Source organism: Natrix helvetica (genome assembly GCF_964273705.1).
Source record: "Natrix helvetica genome assembly, chromosome: Z".
In the NCBI taxonomy this organism is placed as follows: Eukaryota; Metazoa; Chordata; class Lepidosauria; order Squamata; family Natricidae; genus Natrix; species Natrix helvetica.
In genome coordinates, this window is record NC_138554.1 from 40,096,068 (window position 1) to 40,115,666 (window position 19,599).

The 19,599-nt window shown below is 41.2% G+C and overlaps 1 protein-coding gene across 1 annotated transcript in view; it reads right to left on the reverse strand.

Annotated features, from left to right (window-relative positions):
- The window catches only part of ITGA3 (integrin subunit alpha 3), an 84,503-nt gene that overhangs the window by 41,531 nt on the left and 23,373 nt on the right, over window positions 1-19,599 (reverse strand). The window contains exons 2-4 of the mRNA XM_081933264.1: window positions 5,481-5,608; window positions 2,859-2,941; window positions 399-639 (exon numbers count right to left, since the gene is read on the reverse strand). Coding sequence (XP_081789390.1) covers window positions 399-639; window positions 2,859-2,941; window positions 5,481-5,608 — 452 coding nt within the window. The remainder of the gene's footprint in view (window positions 1-398; window positions 640-2,858; window positions 2,942-5,480; window positions 5,609-19,599) is intronic.

A 19,599-nucleotide genomic window follows, 5' to 3' on the forward strand; every position in this document is an offset into this window, starting at 1 on the left:
AACTTTAAGAATCATTCATTTATAGCAGGCATGTCCAAAGTCAATCCTGCGGGCCAATTGTTTGCAAATTTCGTATGGCCCGCAGCCTCTTCTCCCCACCCAGACTTATTTGTTTAGTCTTTCATAAAATAGTTCATTTGCATTTAATGTTCATGATTCAAATAATGTCAGGCTGAATGGTCGGCCCCACACATTTTCACCTCACCAAATCTGGCCCTCCTTGCAAAAAGTTTGGATGCCCCTGATTTATAGTAACAGCAACAACAATAATATTTGGTTGATTAATCATTAGCTCATATCAGAATTTATTCCAACTAAATTATGCCCTAAAACTATTTGAGACAGACATGTATGAAAGGCATAAAACAAAATAGGGAAAGGCAATTAGAGCCACAAACCTTGCCAATTGTAAGCTCCCGGAGCTCCAAAATAGACAAAGTTGTCTGTGAAGCCACCACTGATACCCATTTGGCACATGCCTGTATTCTCCATGTCTGAGTTGGCAGCACACATCTCGTTATAAGTTTGCCATGAATCATTCACCTGATGACTCAAGTCATTGCTATGGATATAGCATGTTCCTACCATGCGCCTCTGATGTTCACTACCAAAAATCCGAGTGTATCTGTGAGCACAAGCCTTGAAAAATAAAATTAAACAAGATTTTAGTCTGAAGTGAAAGAGACTAAGGATTTCCAGGCACTGTGAAAGAGACTCTGCATGGTTTACACATTCACTATACCACACATTTTAAAATTTGTTAGCTACACCACACAATTATCTGACTCTGTACTTCATATTAAGTATTAAACCAGAGTTTAAAAATCACAGTGCTTGGATTTTTGCAGTATCCTAAATCAAAACCAAAAGAACCATAACGTATCATGGCTTGGGGGGGGGGGGGTGTTGGAAATCCTCATTCAGATGGGATGGAATTGAATCCAGATCATAATCAAACTTGAGATAACCATAAGATTATCAATTAAGCTTTTCTATTGGAATCAATGACACAAAGAGATTATGCACTATCACTACAAATAAATGTTAGTTTTGTTTAACAATGTTCAAATTGTGATTTGAAAGTCCTAGAAATTTTTGTACACAAACAACTTTAGCTATATCCACTAAATACACCATTTCCCTGAAAATAAGACCTCCCCGGATAATAAGCCCAATTGGGCTATTGAGTGCATGTGCTAAAATAAGCCCTCCCCAAAAAATAAGCCCTCCCCGAAAATATTGCAACACAGCAGCAAGCATGAAGTGACCATGCTCACTGCCTCCTGCACCTCAAAAATAATAAGACCTCCCCGAAAATAAGGCCAAGTGCTTATTTCGGGGTGGTCAAAAGAAAATAAGACCCTATCTTATTTTCGGGGAAACAGGTTAGTACCAGGGAAGAAAGGAAAAAGAAGGGAAGAACAATTATGCAAATTTCTTGAGAAAGCTCAACTCCCTACAAAGGAATTCTGCAGATGGCATCTTCTGTTGTGTGGGAGACAAATGGGCCGAGTGGTATCTGCAACTTCTTCTCCAAGACCATCATGCTTTCTCTGCCCAGAGCTGTTTCTTGAATTTCAGCTAATTCCTCCTGAAAATGTTTTTGAAAGATTTAAATGTGCTGATGTAGCAGAGGATCAAAACAGCCAAGGGCTATTATTGCCTAGAAGTGGAGGTGGATTACATGTGGGAGGAAAGGAAAAGATAAGCCAAGAACAGTGTGCCTGCCTGAAGAATATTTTTAATGATGACGGGGTCTTCTGTGATACTGTAAGAGGAGGCAAAACAGGTAATCCTCTAAGGCAAACTTCCCCATTCAGATGAGTGGAATTTGACACCTTATCCCTAAATTGATAGGACAAGCTTGTGTTCTAACTCTAGGTAGAAATGTTCTTATTTTCATCTATTCAATTTTGCAGGTATTTGTTATTGGTCTTGAGGTACTGTCATTAAAAAAAAAATCACAGGTCAAGGTCAGATAGCATGCTAGTGTAATACTAATAATGTTGGACTGCTTAGATTACTCTTTTGTATTTTCTTGAAAGGCCCACATGCTCAGATTATCTAAGACAGATAGCTGCCTTAGGCCTAGAAAGGGTTCTTCTAACTGGCACTTTCTCAGTTTTGTTCCCTAAATCTTATCAAGCTCTCTTTATCCCAGGATTAAATATTCCATGCTGTGGAGGCTGGGACTAAGAAGGTAAACTTCAAGGATCCTATTTTCACCATGTTATGATAGGAACCTATAGGAGACATTCTTGGGATGAAAGCACAGGACAGGCTGGTTCTAATTGAAAAAGACTATTCTTCAAATACATGGGTTTCAAGTTCAAGTATGGCTTTAAAAATTAAAGCCAGAACTTTGAGTTGGCTCTGGAAGACTATTGGTAGCCAAAGCAGCAACCTCAACATAGCTGTCACATTGCTGAACCGATCTTCTCCTGTCAGCAATTTTGCCTGCTGTATTTTGAACCAACTGCAACTTCCAAGTCAACTTCAAGGATAGTCTCATATATATAGGGCAGGTAGAAGGAATTCTAAGCACAGGGAAACAAAGTTCTTTGTTCATAAAGGAAACCTTTGGTTAGATCCAGCAAACCTCTGTTAAAATTCATATAGGTTTTCCCCATCAGAATTCTGAAGTGGTTATGGAGGAAATGGTGTGGCATTACAGCAGCGACATGGGATAAACAACAAGAAAGCATAGGAAAACTGGACAGGATATAACATTTTTGGTCCACTTTCCCACACCACTGACTCTCCCTGATTCACATCATTAGCTCAGCAGATGATTTTAAGGCAGAGGGCAGGATTCAAAAACAGCAGACATCATCTCCTCTCACATATATTATACTCACCATTACTCGCCCATAAGCTTTACGTTGGCTTGCTACTACCACTCCCAGCCACATGTCTTCAACAATATTATTTTGTGGATCACCTAAAAATACAGAGAGCCAAAACAAAAACAAAATCCCCAAAAGATAAATATGATTAGAAAAGGATCCACCTTCTTGTCATATTTCCTTTTTTATAGTAATTTTATTAAACATCACAATTCCAACAATAAAAATTAATACAAACTAAAAGCATAAAAGAATAGAAAGAAAAATAGATTCAAATAAGAAAATTAGAGAAGTTAAAAAAATAATATAGGAGAGAAATGAAAAGAATTATATAATGAATTGACTTCCATCACAAGTATAAACAATTTTAATAAATTATCAAAGGTCACTTTGATTTGCATATTTCCTTTTCTAATCACTTTTGAAAATTGTTAGCAACTTTTTAGGTAATAGTAACTGGTTTTGCATCCAAGCTTTTATAATTTTATGAGTTTCTTTCAATTCTTACTTAAATAACTTTTAAATACAAGTTTAAGTACTTAAAAACATTTTTCAACAAACAGCAAAAGGGTGATTAAAAGGTTCATATTTAGATAATTTAAAAGACTGATTTTAGAAAGCTACATTATGTAGCTTTCTAAAATCAGTCTTTTAAATGATCTAACTATGAACCTTTTAATTTGAAATAAATGTGGGAATTATAAAAAAAATCCTTTCTATAGGAAAAATCTTTTGTTTGGAATAAAAAAAACTATAAGCCTAAAATTGGACACTAGAGGGCACTTTGGACACTAAAAGTAAAGATTACAATTAAAGAAGAACACTGGAATTCAATTTACAAATACAAAATGAAGCAAAATATTTTAACATTTTGAAAGATACTTTTGAACTATAGACCTGAAGTTAATTTTAAGATTTTCTGCCACTATAGATAGATTGTGCTTATGTTAACGAAGAGAAACATGTTTTAAGTGACAAGACTGAGATTTATTTGAAAGTGGATTTAAAAATGACAGGCTATAAGAATGACACGGGAAAAGATATTACAGTACCATATATAGAAAGTAAATTCACTAATGTTTTAATAATTAAAAAGGATGTACAAATAACAAATTGAGAGATTGATCTGGATAATTTTCCTTTATCAGATTTACAAAAGAGGCTTGTAAAGCTTTGAAGAATTTGGTGGAAAATGTCAAAGAAAAATGGAAGGAAATCAAGTGCTAGGACAGTGATGGCGAACCTATTTTGGCTCGCGTGCCATAAGTGGGGGGAGCGCAGGGGGGTCGAGTGCAGGCGTGCCGCACCCATAATGCAACGCGCGACCACCCCAGTGCGCATGCGCACAAAACGTGCGACCACCCCCCATTTTTACATGTTTTTTTTGCCCTCCCCAGGCTCCAGGGGCTTTATAGGATCCTGGGGAGGGTGAAAAGAGCCTCCCCCGACCCCCCGTAGGCCCTCCGGAGGCTTCAGGGACTGTCCAGAGGCTTCCCTGAAGCCTTCGGAGCGCTTAAAACCACCCTCCGAACAAACCGGAAGTCACCTCCAGGTTGCTCGGAGGGTCGTTTTAAGCGCTCCGAAGGCATCAGGGAAGCCTCGGACGGTCCCTGAAACCTTCGGAGCGCTTAAAACGACCCTCCGAGCAAACCGGAAGTCACTTCCGGGTTGCTCGGAGGGTCGTTTTAAGCCCTCTGAAGGCATCAGGGAAGCCTCGGACGATCCCTGAAGCCTTCGGAACGCTTAAAACCACCCTCCGAGCAACCCAGAAGTCACTTCCGGTTTGCTCGGAGGGTGGTTTTAAGCATTCCGAAGGCTTCAGGGACGGTCCCTGAAGCCTCCGGGAGGGCGGGGGAGGCTCTTTTCGCCCTCCGCAGGCTCCTATAAAGCCTCTGGAGCCTGGGGAAGGCGAAAAATAGCTTTTAAAAAGGTGAACTCAGCTGGCCAGCGCGCGCATGCGCACTGGCCAGCTGACAGGGCAGCGCCTCGCGTGCCCTGACAAATGGCTCCGCGTGCCACTTGTGGCACACGTGCCATAGGTTCGCCATCACGGTGCTAGGACATTATTTGAAGGAACTAAAATCAAGATTGGTAGAAGTAAAAGGAAGGTTTATAAAATTAGATTATTTGATCAAGGCTAAAATAGGCATGTTGTTATCACTGATAACTCTTAGTAGAGTTCGCTTACTTCAGGACTGAATTGATGAGGCTTTAAAGATTTGTTTACAGATAAGGAATAGGATATGGGAATAAGATCATTTGTTGTATTTTAAAAGATGGTGATAAGCCATCCTCCTGTCAAATTCCAAATCCCAAATCAGTCCTTTAGAATTAATTTTCTTCAGTCTATCTTCTACTAAGGGAAGTCTAACTTCATAACTACAAAAAACATAAATGCTGGAAACAAAATCGAAAGTACAATGAATTTGAAGTCAATCATGCTACCACTACTATGGATTGGTGTTGGTCTTAAAAGTGTCACAAGGCTTTTTGTTAGTGTAACAAAATAAAACAAGCCTATCCTTCCTAAAGATATTTCATATTCTGGTCTAATCACTAATAATTAGCCTGCATTATTTTCTATAGATCATTGCACTCTATTCAGGTAAGTTTTCCATTTGCACATTTACATACTTTTCACCTGAAAGTCCACCTGTGTACAATCACTGGGATTTGCAGTCAAAGGACAAGCATACATAGCACCTGTCTGTGTTTTATTATCCATCTTGACAGCCACATCACGGGGAGCTCCAGCAAGAATCCTAGAGAGGGCAGAAATAGTATTTTGGATTACAAGAAATAGAAGACAGATTCTTCATAACAGTGTGAAAGCAACAAATCTTTGTATACTTTATATTCCTTGTTCCTAATCTGGTACCCTCAGTGATTTGATAGAGCTAGCAATAAAACTTCCTGAGTATAGATGGTGATCATGAGAAAATTACAAAAGTAATTTTCCAGACAAGTGGTTACAGGGCTTTATAATGAGGAAGTATACATTAGGAGAAAACAATATTGGCATATATATTTTTCAGTAGTTAAGAAGCACTTGTTCTCTGAAACAAGAGAAGAATACTTTCTGGAAAGTGCAAATTTGCAAAATGTTATTCTCGTGTCACTGAGGAAGCCCAACTAATTGAAACATGCCTAGTATTTATTGGGGGGGATCCTATTTTTTAAAAATGCAACTTCCAGGTGAGGATGAACATTTTGGGAAATTAAACACTACTTAGTGTCAAAAACACCTTTTCTACTTGCCCCACTTATATTCTGATAGTTCTTCCTCTCTGCATTTGTTTCAAAAAACATATTTAATCCTTCCTGGTCTTAAATAAAGCTCCAACTGGCTCACATTTAGAATTTTTTAAAAATCCTAATGTATAATTAAAATGCACCATCTCCAAAACAATCTATACCACTCAAGATCTTAATAGCTATTATGAGATAAAATAAGACAAAGTGAGCTAGACTAGATTATAAAGAGTGTTTGTGAAGTCACTTATTTTATTACTGTATTTTATTACTTTTGAAAGCTCACTGGAGCTCACCCAAACTGATTTCTTCACAAAGTGCTTACCTCTACTCTGCTTCATTTCTGATTATACAGTGTGAAGCCACTGATAATGACTTAGTTTTCAATAAAAACCAGCTAATCTCCTGTATCCACCATCATGATTAAGTAGTCTATACAAACCAAGGGTAGACATGATCTATTCTAAGTATATCATGAAAACCCTTGGCTAACCACACATAATATTGGGCACTGATATCATCTGAGTTTCAATAACATAAATTATTCTAATTTAGCCCTTAATCTGATATCATACTTGATCAGACATACCCAAAATCAGTCTAGAACATTTTCTCTAAATTATGGTCTTCCAACTTCCAAATCTAAAATCCTAACTGGCATCCCAACTGTAAAATTCCGAAGATTATAATATCAACACATTTGATGGGCTGCCAGGACATAAAGGTTTGTTTCTGTATGTAGCTTCTTCTATATTAACAAAATATGACTTTCATCTAAGTACAAAAGTAACTGGAATGCATGTTTCCTTGCATTCCAGAAAACACAGCTGTATTTTTTCAACACTGTGGGCAAAGTTTCTATATTATGTTAGACAGAAACAAGTAAAAATATGCCAAAACATCCAACCGTGGCAGATGACATAGTGTAAAATAAAACATCAAGAGCAAAAGTCATGGAAATGTGTGTGTCAATTCAAGAAAGGAAGGGATGGAGTGAAAGGAAGCATGATAGAAAAACATGAGGAGAATGTAATTATTAAAACTGCCCAATCCAAAACAAAGAGATTTTCAGGTCAAACTCCTGGAAGTCAAAAATCTCTAAATTCTCCAAAGCTTTACAAAGGTAAAATAAGAAAACCCATGAATAAGCAATGATTATTAAAAGACTTGGAGAAACCCAGAGTTTTTGTAGCAGGTGGATGTGCGCATGCTCATCTTATATGTGTGTGTATGTTTATGTATTTTTCAATCAAATATGTGCTACCTGATTCTCAAAGACTCCTATTCTAAACTCATTATTGTGTTTCTTGGTTTAATTGTGATCTGCACATATAACGATGATTTTAAATCAATAAGAAGTTCCAAACAGAGGCATCTTGTTCATAACCTGCATGATATGACAGTTTATGGTAAGAAGAAAGATTGGTTCATTGATGTGGCTATTCTAGATAATGCTATGATTGGGGGGGGGGAAGGAAAAATGATCAAATATAGGACTTACAGATTCAATACTTTTGTAAAAGAAATCCATTATTATACCAACTGTGATTGGAGACCTTGGAATGAATCCTTGATATCTGGAAATACTGAATTTATCAGATACGAATACCCTAATTTTACAATAACCATCTTGCTTCGGACTGCCTTAGATGCTACCTTAATAAATGTTAGGATTTTGGTCAGGGCTTGAATGATTATGTTTCCCCCAATCTTAAAACTGTGAATCTAACTGTAGATTACCTTCACAGCACTGTAATAATCAATGGATGGACAAATATGCCAAATGAGTCAAAACATCTGGCTGACCATGCAACCAACCATAATGACAACTTACATCTTGTGACATACCTTTAATACCATTAACCAACATCTGCCTATTCAGATCTTTGGGAAGGACTCAATAAGTGAATTAAAATGCAGATCCAATCTAAATCAGCTGACTATATAACCAATCATAGCATTACATTTAAAACTGAATATTTATTTAACTGATTTTATTTTTATCCCACCTTTATTTTCTATAAATAACTCCTAGTCTCTTCATGTCTAGGCCAACACCTTAACCACCACATCAGAGGATAAATAAATAAAATATGGCGAAAAGGATAACTTGGATAAGGACAAAGTAAAGCTTGTTCATTCTCTTATCAAAGACCTGGGCAAAACAAAAACAGATCTTCAAGTCCTTTCTAAACAACAGCAGAGTGGAGGCCACCCAGATCTCAGGGGAACTTCATTCCAGAAAGCAGATGTTGCTACAGAGAAGGTGAGCTTCTGTGTGTCTAATAAATGACAACATTTAATCATAGGAAATTAAGAGTACTCCAGACTGCATTGGCAGGGGCAGATGTTTTGGGAGATAGTGGCTCCTCAAATAACCTGGTCCTACACCAAGTAGAATCTTATAAGTAACAACCTGGAAATTGAATTGTATGTGGAAGCAAACTGGCAACCAATATAATATATGAAGCAGAGGTGTTATGTGGTCATACTACGTGGCATACCGAGTGTGGGGCACATTTCTGAAAAGGGAATCACCCCATTTGGGCCAAGTAGGTGTCTGTAAATCAGACCAGGGTGGCAGCCTCATCCAAGATAAGACCATGGATAAGGACAGAATAGTTACACATAGATTTGGCATTCAAAAGCAGCAGCTGAGCAGAGAATCATTGAGAATCCAATAGCTAGCTACTGAGGTTGGTATCTATCTGTATTTACCTAAACCTATCTATCTCTATAACTGCCTATATCAATATCTGGCAAACAACTACAGTATCACTCACAGAATGCTACTCCTATTTTAGCCCTAACAATATCCCAGTCTTTTATATGCTGCAGTCTTAAAACTGATGGACTTCTTTACAGTACATATTTCAGCTAGAAATGAAGATGGTTTATACAACTGGATTACAATCTATCCTTCACGTGTGGCCACACATGATGTCATAATCAGGCTTCCCAAACTCCCTAGACTGACAACCCTCTTTGCTTCTTTACCTATACCAGGAAAGAAAGGACCATTCATTTTCTTGGAGCCCATGTGGTTTCCACATATAACCTTTGTACAGGTAGTCCTCCACTTATAACCACAATTGAGCCTGGAACTATGGTTAATTGACATTGGTCATTAAATGGCGAGATTACCTCATTTAATAATCACAATCTTGGCTATGCAGTTGTAAAACAACAGCATGGGCTTTTAATAAGTGCACAGGGTATCAGGCCTGCATTACAGCACATCTGAGCTCACATTTGATCTGCACTGGGCCTACCAGAGCTTCCCTCAATCTCTGAGGCATCTTTTGTACAACTTCCTATCTTGGGGAAACAGGATCAAGTTCGCCATCCCTCCAGTTTGCCTTTTTGCTGTTGCCTTTTTGCTATTGGGATAGAAGCCGGCTCTTCCTGTCAGTGATAGTAAGGTTTTGTCACCTCTTCAAGCTCCACCTTTTCCTGGAGTCAAGCATTGTGGAAGTCGGTCCTATTGGCTGAGGCAGTCCTGCCACTCAGCGGGAGAGATACGGACAGCTGATTGGTTACCCGTCTGACAGCTACTGTATAAATAGCTGTCAGATGGGCTCCTGAGGTGTTCTTGTTGTTGCAGTTCTGTGTTAATAAACTGTTCTCGTTCTAAGCAATCACATCATGGTTATTGTCTCCACAAAAGACTTAACACTGGCGACAAGGATTGTGGGATCTCATTTAATAGCAATGGTGGCGCTTAATGTCTTCGCTGAATTCTGCCCTGAGAAGGAATCTTGGGAAGCATTTCTCAAACGCTTCGAATGTTACCTGCAAGCTAATGATTTTTCAGACTTATCTGCTGACAGGAAAAGGGGTGTTTTTCTTAGTTCCTGTGGGCAAGAGAAGTTTGCCACAGCTCGTGTGTTTGCAGCCCCAATCCCTGTTTACGATATTCAATGGGATATCCTGTTAGCCCAACTTAAGGGTCATTACGCCCCGGCACCATCCCGTTTCACCTGCAGATACACCTTTAGGCAATGCAGCCAACATGGAGACGAACCGATTAATCATTATATTGCCTCTCTGAGGGCATCAGCCATCATTTGCGAGTTTGCGGACTTGGACGATTCTTTACTTGAACAATTTATCTGGGGAGTCCGCGATATACATCTCCAGCACAAGCTTCTGTCCAGATCTGAACTCACCCTGAAACTGGCTGTAGACGAAGCCCGTGCCTCCGAAATGGCTGACTGGTCCACCACAGACATTCAAAAGTACCAGCTACACAATGCTTCTTTCCCTAAACCTTCCTCCATCCACCAACAACGAAGAGAAAGAGTTTGAACCTGACGGGGCCAAAGATATCAGCCACCTCAAGAGCGCCGATAGGAGAAGTAAGCCCAAAGGCACCGGATGGAAAGGCTGTCTGAGTTGTGGTGGCAGTCACCTTAGATCTGAATGTAAATTCAAAACTGCTACATGCCGGAGAGGTGGAAAGAAGGGGTACCTGGTGAACATTTGCCAGGCCCTTTTACCCTCAACATCTCCTGGTGAAGTCACTTTTGGCAACCGCCACCAAGATAAGCTGTATAAGCCGCGCGATCAATGTTTCACAGTCCACGACCAAGACAATGATTTTTCTGAGTGGTCAGTCAGTTCCACATCTGCCAAGCAACGTGGTCATCCAAAGATTCACCTCACCATTACCACTGAGGGACAGCCTTGCAAGATGGAACTTGATGGGCTCACCCAAGTCTATCCTCTCCTGGGACACTCTGCATAAACTGATGCCATCCCTGACACAAAGCCAATTATCTGCCTGCCCTTGCCATCTGAAGCACTTACCAGGGGAACATAATACCTGTGCTTGGGGGTGGTCAATTTAACGTGCAGTATGGCCAATTTGCTGGTCGCCTACCACTTGTGGTTGTGGCTAAACTGCTAGCTTCCCTTTTGGGGTTAGAATGGTTTAAAGCATTAGGGTTGTCTATTTCTGAAATCAACTCCACCAGTGCAGAAGATGAGTTCAAAGTCCTAACCCTGGAGTTTTCTGATGAATTCGAGAACTCCCTAGGTAAATATACTGGTAATCTGATATCACTCAATATAGATCCCCAAATCGCACTCATTCAGCTCAAGGCTAGGCGAGTCCCTTCCTTTGGCCTTTAGAGAAAAGGTGGCTATTGAGTTGGATAAACTAGTAGCTCAAGGGGTCTTAGAGCTGGTGGATCATACCCCTTGGGAAACACCTATAGTTGTTCCAATCAAGGCTGACGGATCCATCAGGATCTGCGGGGATTACAAATTTACTTTGAATAAAGCTTTGCAAGCCCACCCTCACCCTGTCCCTGTCGTACAGCATGTATTGCATTCCTTGGGACAGGGCAAGGTTTTTGCTATGCTTGATCTTGCTCAACACATTCTTTCTGTTTTACTTAGATTTCTAAATTGTCTGATTTCTTGGCCACTTTGGTCACCACAAGTTGGAATCATTAGGAGAGAGCCATGAAACCAGATCAGTCTATGTTCTAATAATAAAGTGGCAGCAACAGGGTCAATGGCTTTGTACTAATTTGGTGGCTTCATAATTATATCCTCATCACAAAATCTTCTGTCATTATTTCCTGTTCTGGTTCAGGTTCTACATGCTTCAGCAGGCCTCACCTAATCAGGCAGCACTGTAATCCTCAAACTGCAGGACGGCCAAAAAAAAAAAAAGCAATATTAAAAACTAAAAAGACAAGAGACGTCAGAATGTAGGAAGAAGGAAGAAGGGCAAATGTTGCTTTTCCAACCACTTTTCTGTGCCAGATTCAAAGCAGTTCCCGTTGCTCCCTTGCACGTGACACATTACATCAATCCAGCAGAATCAGACCATTCATCTTATGGTCTATGCTAGCTAGGGTAACAAAGGCACAAAGCAAGAAGAGTGAATTACAAAGCAAAACTGGCTACACTGAACTAACACACATTACAAATTACCGCTCAGTGCAGTGGATGAGCCCAACTATCTTTCCCTACCCGTGCTTGGTGGTGCTTACAACTGGACCCAGGCAGGTGCTTTTCCACTGAGATCCATCGTTTCTCTTTATCTAAACCTGTGCCCAAGCCACAAGTTGTTTTAGCACCAGATGAAGAAAACCCAACAAACACTCCCTATTTCAGTAATTAAAATGCAATTAGGACTAAAAAGGTAACAACGAGCTACTACTCTTTCATTAAAATCAACTCTCTAATTTTTCCATTCCTCTTAAGAAGATATGATCCTGCAGACTCTTCCACAACACTGGAAACATCTCTTGGAGCAGAAAAAAAAAAAACTTCATGGAAACCCTTCAAACAATGAGTGCCTATATTATCTTATGGACTCCTTACCCAGGTCTGCTGACCACAAGATCGAAAGATGGGGCATATAACAGTGGTAGGATTCAACATTTTTTGCTACTGGTTCTGTGGGCATGGCTTGGTGGACATGGCATGGCTTGGTGGGCGTGGCTTCATGGGAGTGGCAGGGAAAAGATACTGTAAAAACTCCATTCCCTCCCCACTCCAGGGGAAGGTTACTGCAAAATCCCCATTTTCTCCCAATCAGCTGGGACTCGGAAGGCAGAGAATAGATGTGGGAGAGGCCAGTCAGAGATGGTATTTACCGGTTCTCTGAACTAAAATTTCTGCTACTGATTGTCCAGAACTGGTCAGAACCTGCTGAATACCACCTCCGGTTTATAATATAAATTGAGATCACTTAAGGACTAGAAACTACAAAGAGCAAGGTTGGAGCAAGGATTTATTTCAGTTGAAACATGGGCATGCTGCTTGATTCATCAAGTTAGAAAGTAGATATGGCATTCTTGGTGTCAAGGTATAGAAAACTGAATAGCTTAAGCTCTAGGAAGAAAAGATAACATATTCACAGGATTCAAAAACCATTAATCAGGCTCTTGATTAAACTAGATCATGATGAGTGTGAAGATACCATCTCCATGATTCATAAATGACGATGCCCGCAAGCATCCTAGCTTTGTTCTAGAATAGGATGACTTCGGTGGAAAATATTTCTCTTCCTGGGAAGAAAAACCTGAATCACAGGAGGAAACTTGCTTTGGGGATGCCTGCAAAGTTGAATGCAGTTCAGCTTCCTTTCCCAACATGGAAAGGAAGAATGAGCAGCCATGATTTAATCCTGCTCTGATTAATCCAGTAGCTGCGAGTGAATAAAATAGACCATTTATGAAGATTAACTTCCTCCAATCCTGCCAAATGCTTAGAAATTTTGTTTCTTACATCCAGTCAAAACGTATGTATATGACCTAAGAAGGGATGTGGGGGGATGATACAATTACATCAGAAATTTGGACATGATAAATAAACACCAGGGCAAGAGAACAGCAACACTTACTGTATATGCAACAATTATTAAACAGAAGAGTAGCATTCATATCTACCATATGGATGCACAAATAGTGCTAAATCAAAGTTTGTCTAAGAAGTCCTTTTCATATATTGTGAATCATAGATTTATAAATTGCACAAAGCAATAAACTAAATGGTTGGCTTCACACATTATGCCAAGCTAAAAACAAACTCACTTTATTATGACTAAGCACAATGCGTGAATGAAGTCTCAGGAAGCATCACTGGGAGGTGGGGGCAGAGAGTGGGAATGGGAATGGTTTTTTTTTCCTTCTATGTTTGCTTCCCATATTTAACATTACAGTACCAAAACATAAAACGAAGTGGCCCAATAAAGAATTCAGCTGAGAGAAAGAACAAACCCAGATTTTCAAGCTAACCCATATCAAACAAAATGAATGAGTATTGTTGAAAAGCAGGGAGGCATATTTTGCTCACCTTCAAAGCTGGTTTTAACTAGCTACCCAATCTTCTCTCTAGATGAAGCCAGAACTGGATGCTACTTTGGATTCTATAATTCTAAATTCATGTGGTAGCCCAGCTTTCTGTTCATAATAAATCTAGCAGATGACAAGGCTCAAGGAAGTTCAACTGGTATGACAAGGAAGTCATTGGATAAAGCACAATAGCTGAGTGTGGGGCTGTATGACATAGGACCAATCCTTTATATGGCAAAAGATGAAGGGGGGGGGAGTATGAATGACAGAAGCAGAGTGGTGTTTTTTTGTTTTTTGTTTTGCTTTTAACCTCCATTGTACTGGCATTTTGTGTCCCAGAGAGGTTTTGTTTTGAAAAAAGACTTTTGCACCTGCCTAGTGCAGGAAAACAACAGAGAAACGGGGGGGGGGGATTTAAATGCAACTTTAATCCTTGCAAGGAAAATATGATGACAGCCCCCATGACCTTCTCTAAAACAAAGTTCTTCAGCAAAGGAAAGGAAAAGGAAACTTAAAGAAAGAGAGGGAGGAACTAATTCTAGCCACACAAGATCAACCCTTAAGGACAAATGGATGCAAAATCAGAATTGAGAAGATAGCAACAGATAGTAAATGCTGCCTCTTAAAAAAAAAAGCTGGAAAAAAAAAAGCTGCTACAAAAAGTCTGAACAACAGGGTAACTAAATAGCAACAATGATGCATTGGAATATCTGCAAGAAATGCTATTTATCTGCATGCAAGAAATGGTGGGATCATAAAATGGACAAAATAATTGAAAATGAAGAAGCTAAAATACTGTGGGACTTTATAATTCAAACAGACAAACGCATGCCACAGAGGACCCCTGACTTAACAACTGTCCATAAAGGTAAAGATAAAGGTTTTCCTCACACATATGTGCTAATCGTTCCCAACTCTAGGGGGCGGTGCTCATCTCCATTTCAAAGCCGAAGAATCAGCACTTTCCAAAGACGTTCTCTGTGGTCATGTCGCCAGCATGACTAAATGCCGAAGGTGCACGGAACACTGTTACCTTCCCATCAAAGGTGGTTCCTATTTTTTCTACTTGCATTTTTATATGCTTTCGAACTGCTAGGTTGACAGAAGCTGGGACAAGTAACGGGGGCTCACTCCATTATGTGGTGCTAGGGATTCAAACAGCTCAACTGCCAACCTTTCTGATCGACAAGCTCAGCGTCTTAGCCACTGAGCCACTGCATCTCTTAATAACTGTCCAAAAGAAAGATAAAAAAGAGTGGATAGTAGACATTGCAATAATTGGAGACAGCAGTAGAGAAAAGAAAGAAATAGAGAAAATCTCAAAATACAAAGCTCTGCATATAGGAGTAGAAAAACTGTAGCAAAAGAAAGTAAAGATAATACCAATTAGTAATATACACCTTGAATGCAATCCAACATCTAGAGCACCACTTGAACACCACTGGCATTGACAAACTCACAGTCAATAGCAAAATATAGTTGCATTTGGAATAGCTTATATTTTGCAACGGTATCTTTAATACCATCAAACAACATCTGCCTATTCCAGGTCCTTGGGAAAGACTCAAGGATAAAAATGCCCAATCCAGTCTGAACACCTGGCTGACTGTACAACCAATCATAATATATCAAAACTTTTTTGCGCCATCTAAAATCTGTTCACATTTTTTTTAAAAAAATTCAATTTGGATTAGATAGAAATCATACAGCCCAAACAAAAAATTCTACTTTCCAGAAACTAGCAATTAATTAAACAAAACAAGCCATTAAAACAAGCAATTTAAAGTTCAGGAAAAGTATTAAAACAATAAATATAAAGCTATTTAGGCATAAGTCTAAGTCTTGCATTGGAGAAAACGACCACCACGCAGATAAAGATTATAGAGCTCTTTTGCCTCCTAAAAGAGATTCATAGTTTGAATTGTTACCAAAGGGCTCATCCCAGCTATATGCACTATCATGGATTGTTAAGTGTAACAAAGTGCACTTATTATGCTCCCTATTTTTCAAAGCAGTGGGTAATGGTTATTGCAAAATATAAGTGAACTGCAGAGTCCTACCCTATAACTAGGCACTTTTAAGTGTTGCTTTTTGATGTTAGGAGATATTAGATCCATCATACTGAATGTCTGATCTCAAAGATCTCTACTTCGTTTTTCTTCATTTTAAACTTACCTGGGAAATAACCAATGTTCAAGATCCTGAAAGAAGTTCAGAGAGAAGAGAGTATAGAAGCCATACACAACAATGAACGGATGGGGAGCATAGAGATGGGACAGGACAAGAAAGTCTTATTCCAACTTCACACAGCTTTCAGGGTCGCCAAGCAGGGAATCATATAAATAAATTATTTTTGAAATCTGGTTTATTTGCTCATCCTACATGAGATAGAGATTGTGTTAGATACTCATAATAACTACAGTGGTTTCCACCAAGGTCCTCTGTTCTGGTAGGAACAGAGGTATAATCCTATTGGTTGAAGGGTCTGGCAAACTCAAAACACCCTCTGTACGAAAAATGGCCATGCACGCCCCACCGACTCTGTGTAACACAGTTACCGAGCACTGGGATACGTGCTACAATTTGACTGTTTCTTCGAGGCAAATGACCTCATGGGCCTTTTTGAAGGCCGCAAGAAGAACATGTTCCTCAGGTACTGTGGCCGGGAAGTGTTTGAGACAGCAAAAGACCTCTCCAAGCTGACACAGCTCCAATCAGTTGCCTGGTCCATGCTCCAGCAGACGCTTAGGACTCATTACATGCCCAAGCCATCCAAGCACATTCACCGGCATGAATTCAATATCAGGAACCAAAAGGAGGGCGAGTCGATCAACGAGTACGTTGCTGCACTCTTTAAAGCCGCAGCGTACTGCGAATTCAGAGACTTAGACGAGCTGATTCTGGACCGCATAATATGCGGCGTTTGGGACATTAACTTGCAGAGGAAGTTGCTCACAAAATCAAACCTCACTCTGCAAATCGCCTTGGACAAAGCCAGGGCGTCAGAACCAGCCGTCAAATCGACTGAAACTCTGCAGCGCCAAAGCATGCCCCAAGAAGCGCAGAAACACACACACATTTATTATGAGGCCACAGAGCCCGAGAGTTCTGGAGAAGAAGATGACAGCTGCCGCATGCGCAGTAGCTGCGCCCAACTGGCGCGCTCTTTCAAACAGCGTCTCCCGCCTTGCACAAGCTGCGGAGAAGACCATGTCAGATCGGCTTGCTATTTCTGTGATGCAACCAGCACTGCGAGCGAAAGGGGAACATCGCAAAGGTGTACTGAAGCGATTTCTCTGCCACTGCCTGGCAGCCTAGAAGCGCACCCAGCCACCAACTAAGGCCCAGCCAAGGGGCCTGGAAGAAGCCACCATGGTGCACAGAGGATGACGACGGAGTCACCCACCACACATCGATTGGACAAGTCTGCACCAGGTGGCCAAAAAAGCTGAAGGTCACAGTCCTCATTGAGGACTCTCCATGTGAGATGGAGATTGACACCGGGTCATCACTGACCATCATACCATGTTCTACCCTGAAACAGGCTATCCCGAACCTCAAGAAGAAGCACCTTTGCACCCCTGACATCCACCTACGCGATTACCAGGGAAACTGGGTCCCCATCCTTCCAGGTGAACTTCAAACAATTCAACGGCAAACTCCCAGTGACAGTGGTCAGCAGCAACCTGCAGAGCCTCCTAGGGCTAGATTGGTTCCAAGCCCTGGGCCTAGAGGTGACCGGCATCAATGCCTTGAAAGACGATGGCGCTGAAGCCACCTTTAAGGAGTTCAAAGACATCTTTGGCACTGGTCTGGGTAAGTATGTGGGGACCCCAATTTCATTTAATCTGGACCCCAACATAGCCCCAATTACACTAAAACCCAGGAGAGTGCCTTTTGCTCTCCGCCTCAAAATTGACAGGAAAATTGACAAGCTCGTAGGCCAGGGAATCCTAGAACCGGTCGATCGTAAACACTGGGAGACCCTTATAGTGACACCTGTCAAATGGGTCAGTCCACATATGCGCAGACTACAAATACACAATTAATAAAGCACTACAACAAAGTGCCTACCCTGTACCCATTGTAAGCATCTCCTCCATTCGTTAGGCCCCGGAAAAAATTTCGCTAAATTGGACATGGCGCAGCCATACCACCAATTGCTCATAGATGGCGCTACGTCAGAGGCCCAAACCATTGTGACGCACAGGGGTGCAATCAAATGTCACCGCCTGCAATTCGGCATTAATATTGCCCCTGGACTGTTCCAAAGTGTCATGGAACGGCTTTTGCAGGGGATTCCTGGAGTCGTCCCCTATTTTGACGACATCTTGGTGTTGGCTGCAAACGAGGCACAACTTTTAAAAAGAGTATGAACAGTTTTGGCTAGACTTAGAGACAAGGGCCTCCATCTCAAAAAGGAGAAATGCCAAATTAATGTGCCTGATCGACGGTTCTGGGATTCACCCGACCACACAAAAAATAAAAGCAATTCAGGACGACCCCACACCTCACAATCAATCTGAGCTGCAGGCATTCCTCAGGCTCCTTAATTTCTACAGTGTCTTTCTTAAACAGAAAGCCACCGTTGCTGAGCCCCTACGTCGTCTACTGGCCAAAAACGTGAAATGGTCCTGGGGAAAAGCCGATGCTGCCGCGTTTTCCACTGTAAAACGACTCCTGTAAGCAGATTTGTTCCTCGTCCAGTACAGCCAGACCTGCCGCTGGTGCTGACCTGCGACACTTTACCATTCAGCGTTGGCACCGTCCTCAGCCACCGTATGCCCAACGGAACCAAAGCCCCTATCGCCTTTTACTCCAGGACCCTATCCGCTGCAGAACGGAACTACAGCCAGTTGGACCATGAGGCTTTGGCTGCTATGGCAGCAGTATAAAGGTTCCATGAGTACCTTTATGGATGAGATTTCGAACTGATTACAGACCACAAGCCATTGTTGGGTCTACTGGCTGGGGATCGTCCTACCCCAGTGTCGTTATCACCCTGCATGACCCGATGGACTATTTTCCTGGCTGCCTACTCCTACCACCTTATCCACCGACCTGGGTCCACTTTGGGCATGCCGACACGCTCAGCCGCTGCCCACTGCCTGAACTTCTTGCTGACCCTACTCCTGAGACATCAGTCCTCCTCATTGGCTGCCTGGAGACTGGGCCTGTCTCGTCCACTGACGTTGCCCATCACTCTGTGAAGGACTCCACCATAAAACAAGTTTTGAACTGGGTGTGGAGGGGGTGGCTCAAGGGGCTTGTTGGGGCTGATTTTAAAATGTATTTTGCTAAAGGTGGCAAATTATCAGTGGTAAATGGCTGTCTACTGTGGGGGGACTGGGTTGTTGTTCCACTCAAACTATGCATTGCAGTATTAGAGGCTTTACATGTAGGGCATCCTGGAATTGTCAGGATGAAGTCTTTGTATAGGAGTTATGTGTGGTGGTCTAACATGGACAGGGAGATTGAAGAATGAGTGGCTACCTATACACCATGCCAGGAGTCCAGACCAGCTCCCCCAGAGGTGCCCGCTAAGGAGTGGGAGTGACCTCAAGCACCATGGTCTAGGGTGCACATTGACTTTGCTGGCCCAGTTCATGGCCAGACATTCTTAGTAATTGTGGACGCTTACTCGAAGTGGTTAGAGGTAGTCCTGATGACCTCCACAAGGGCAGAAG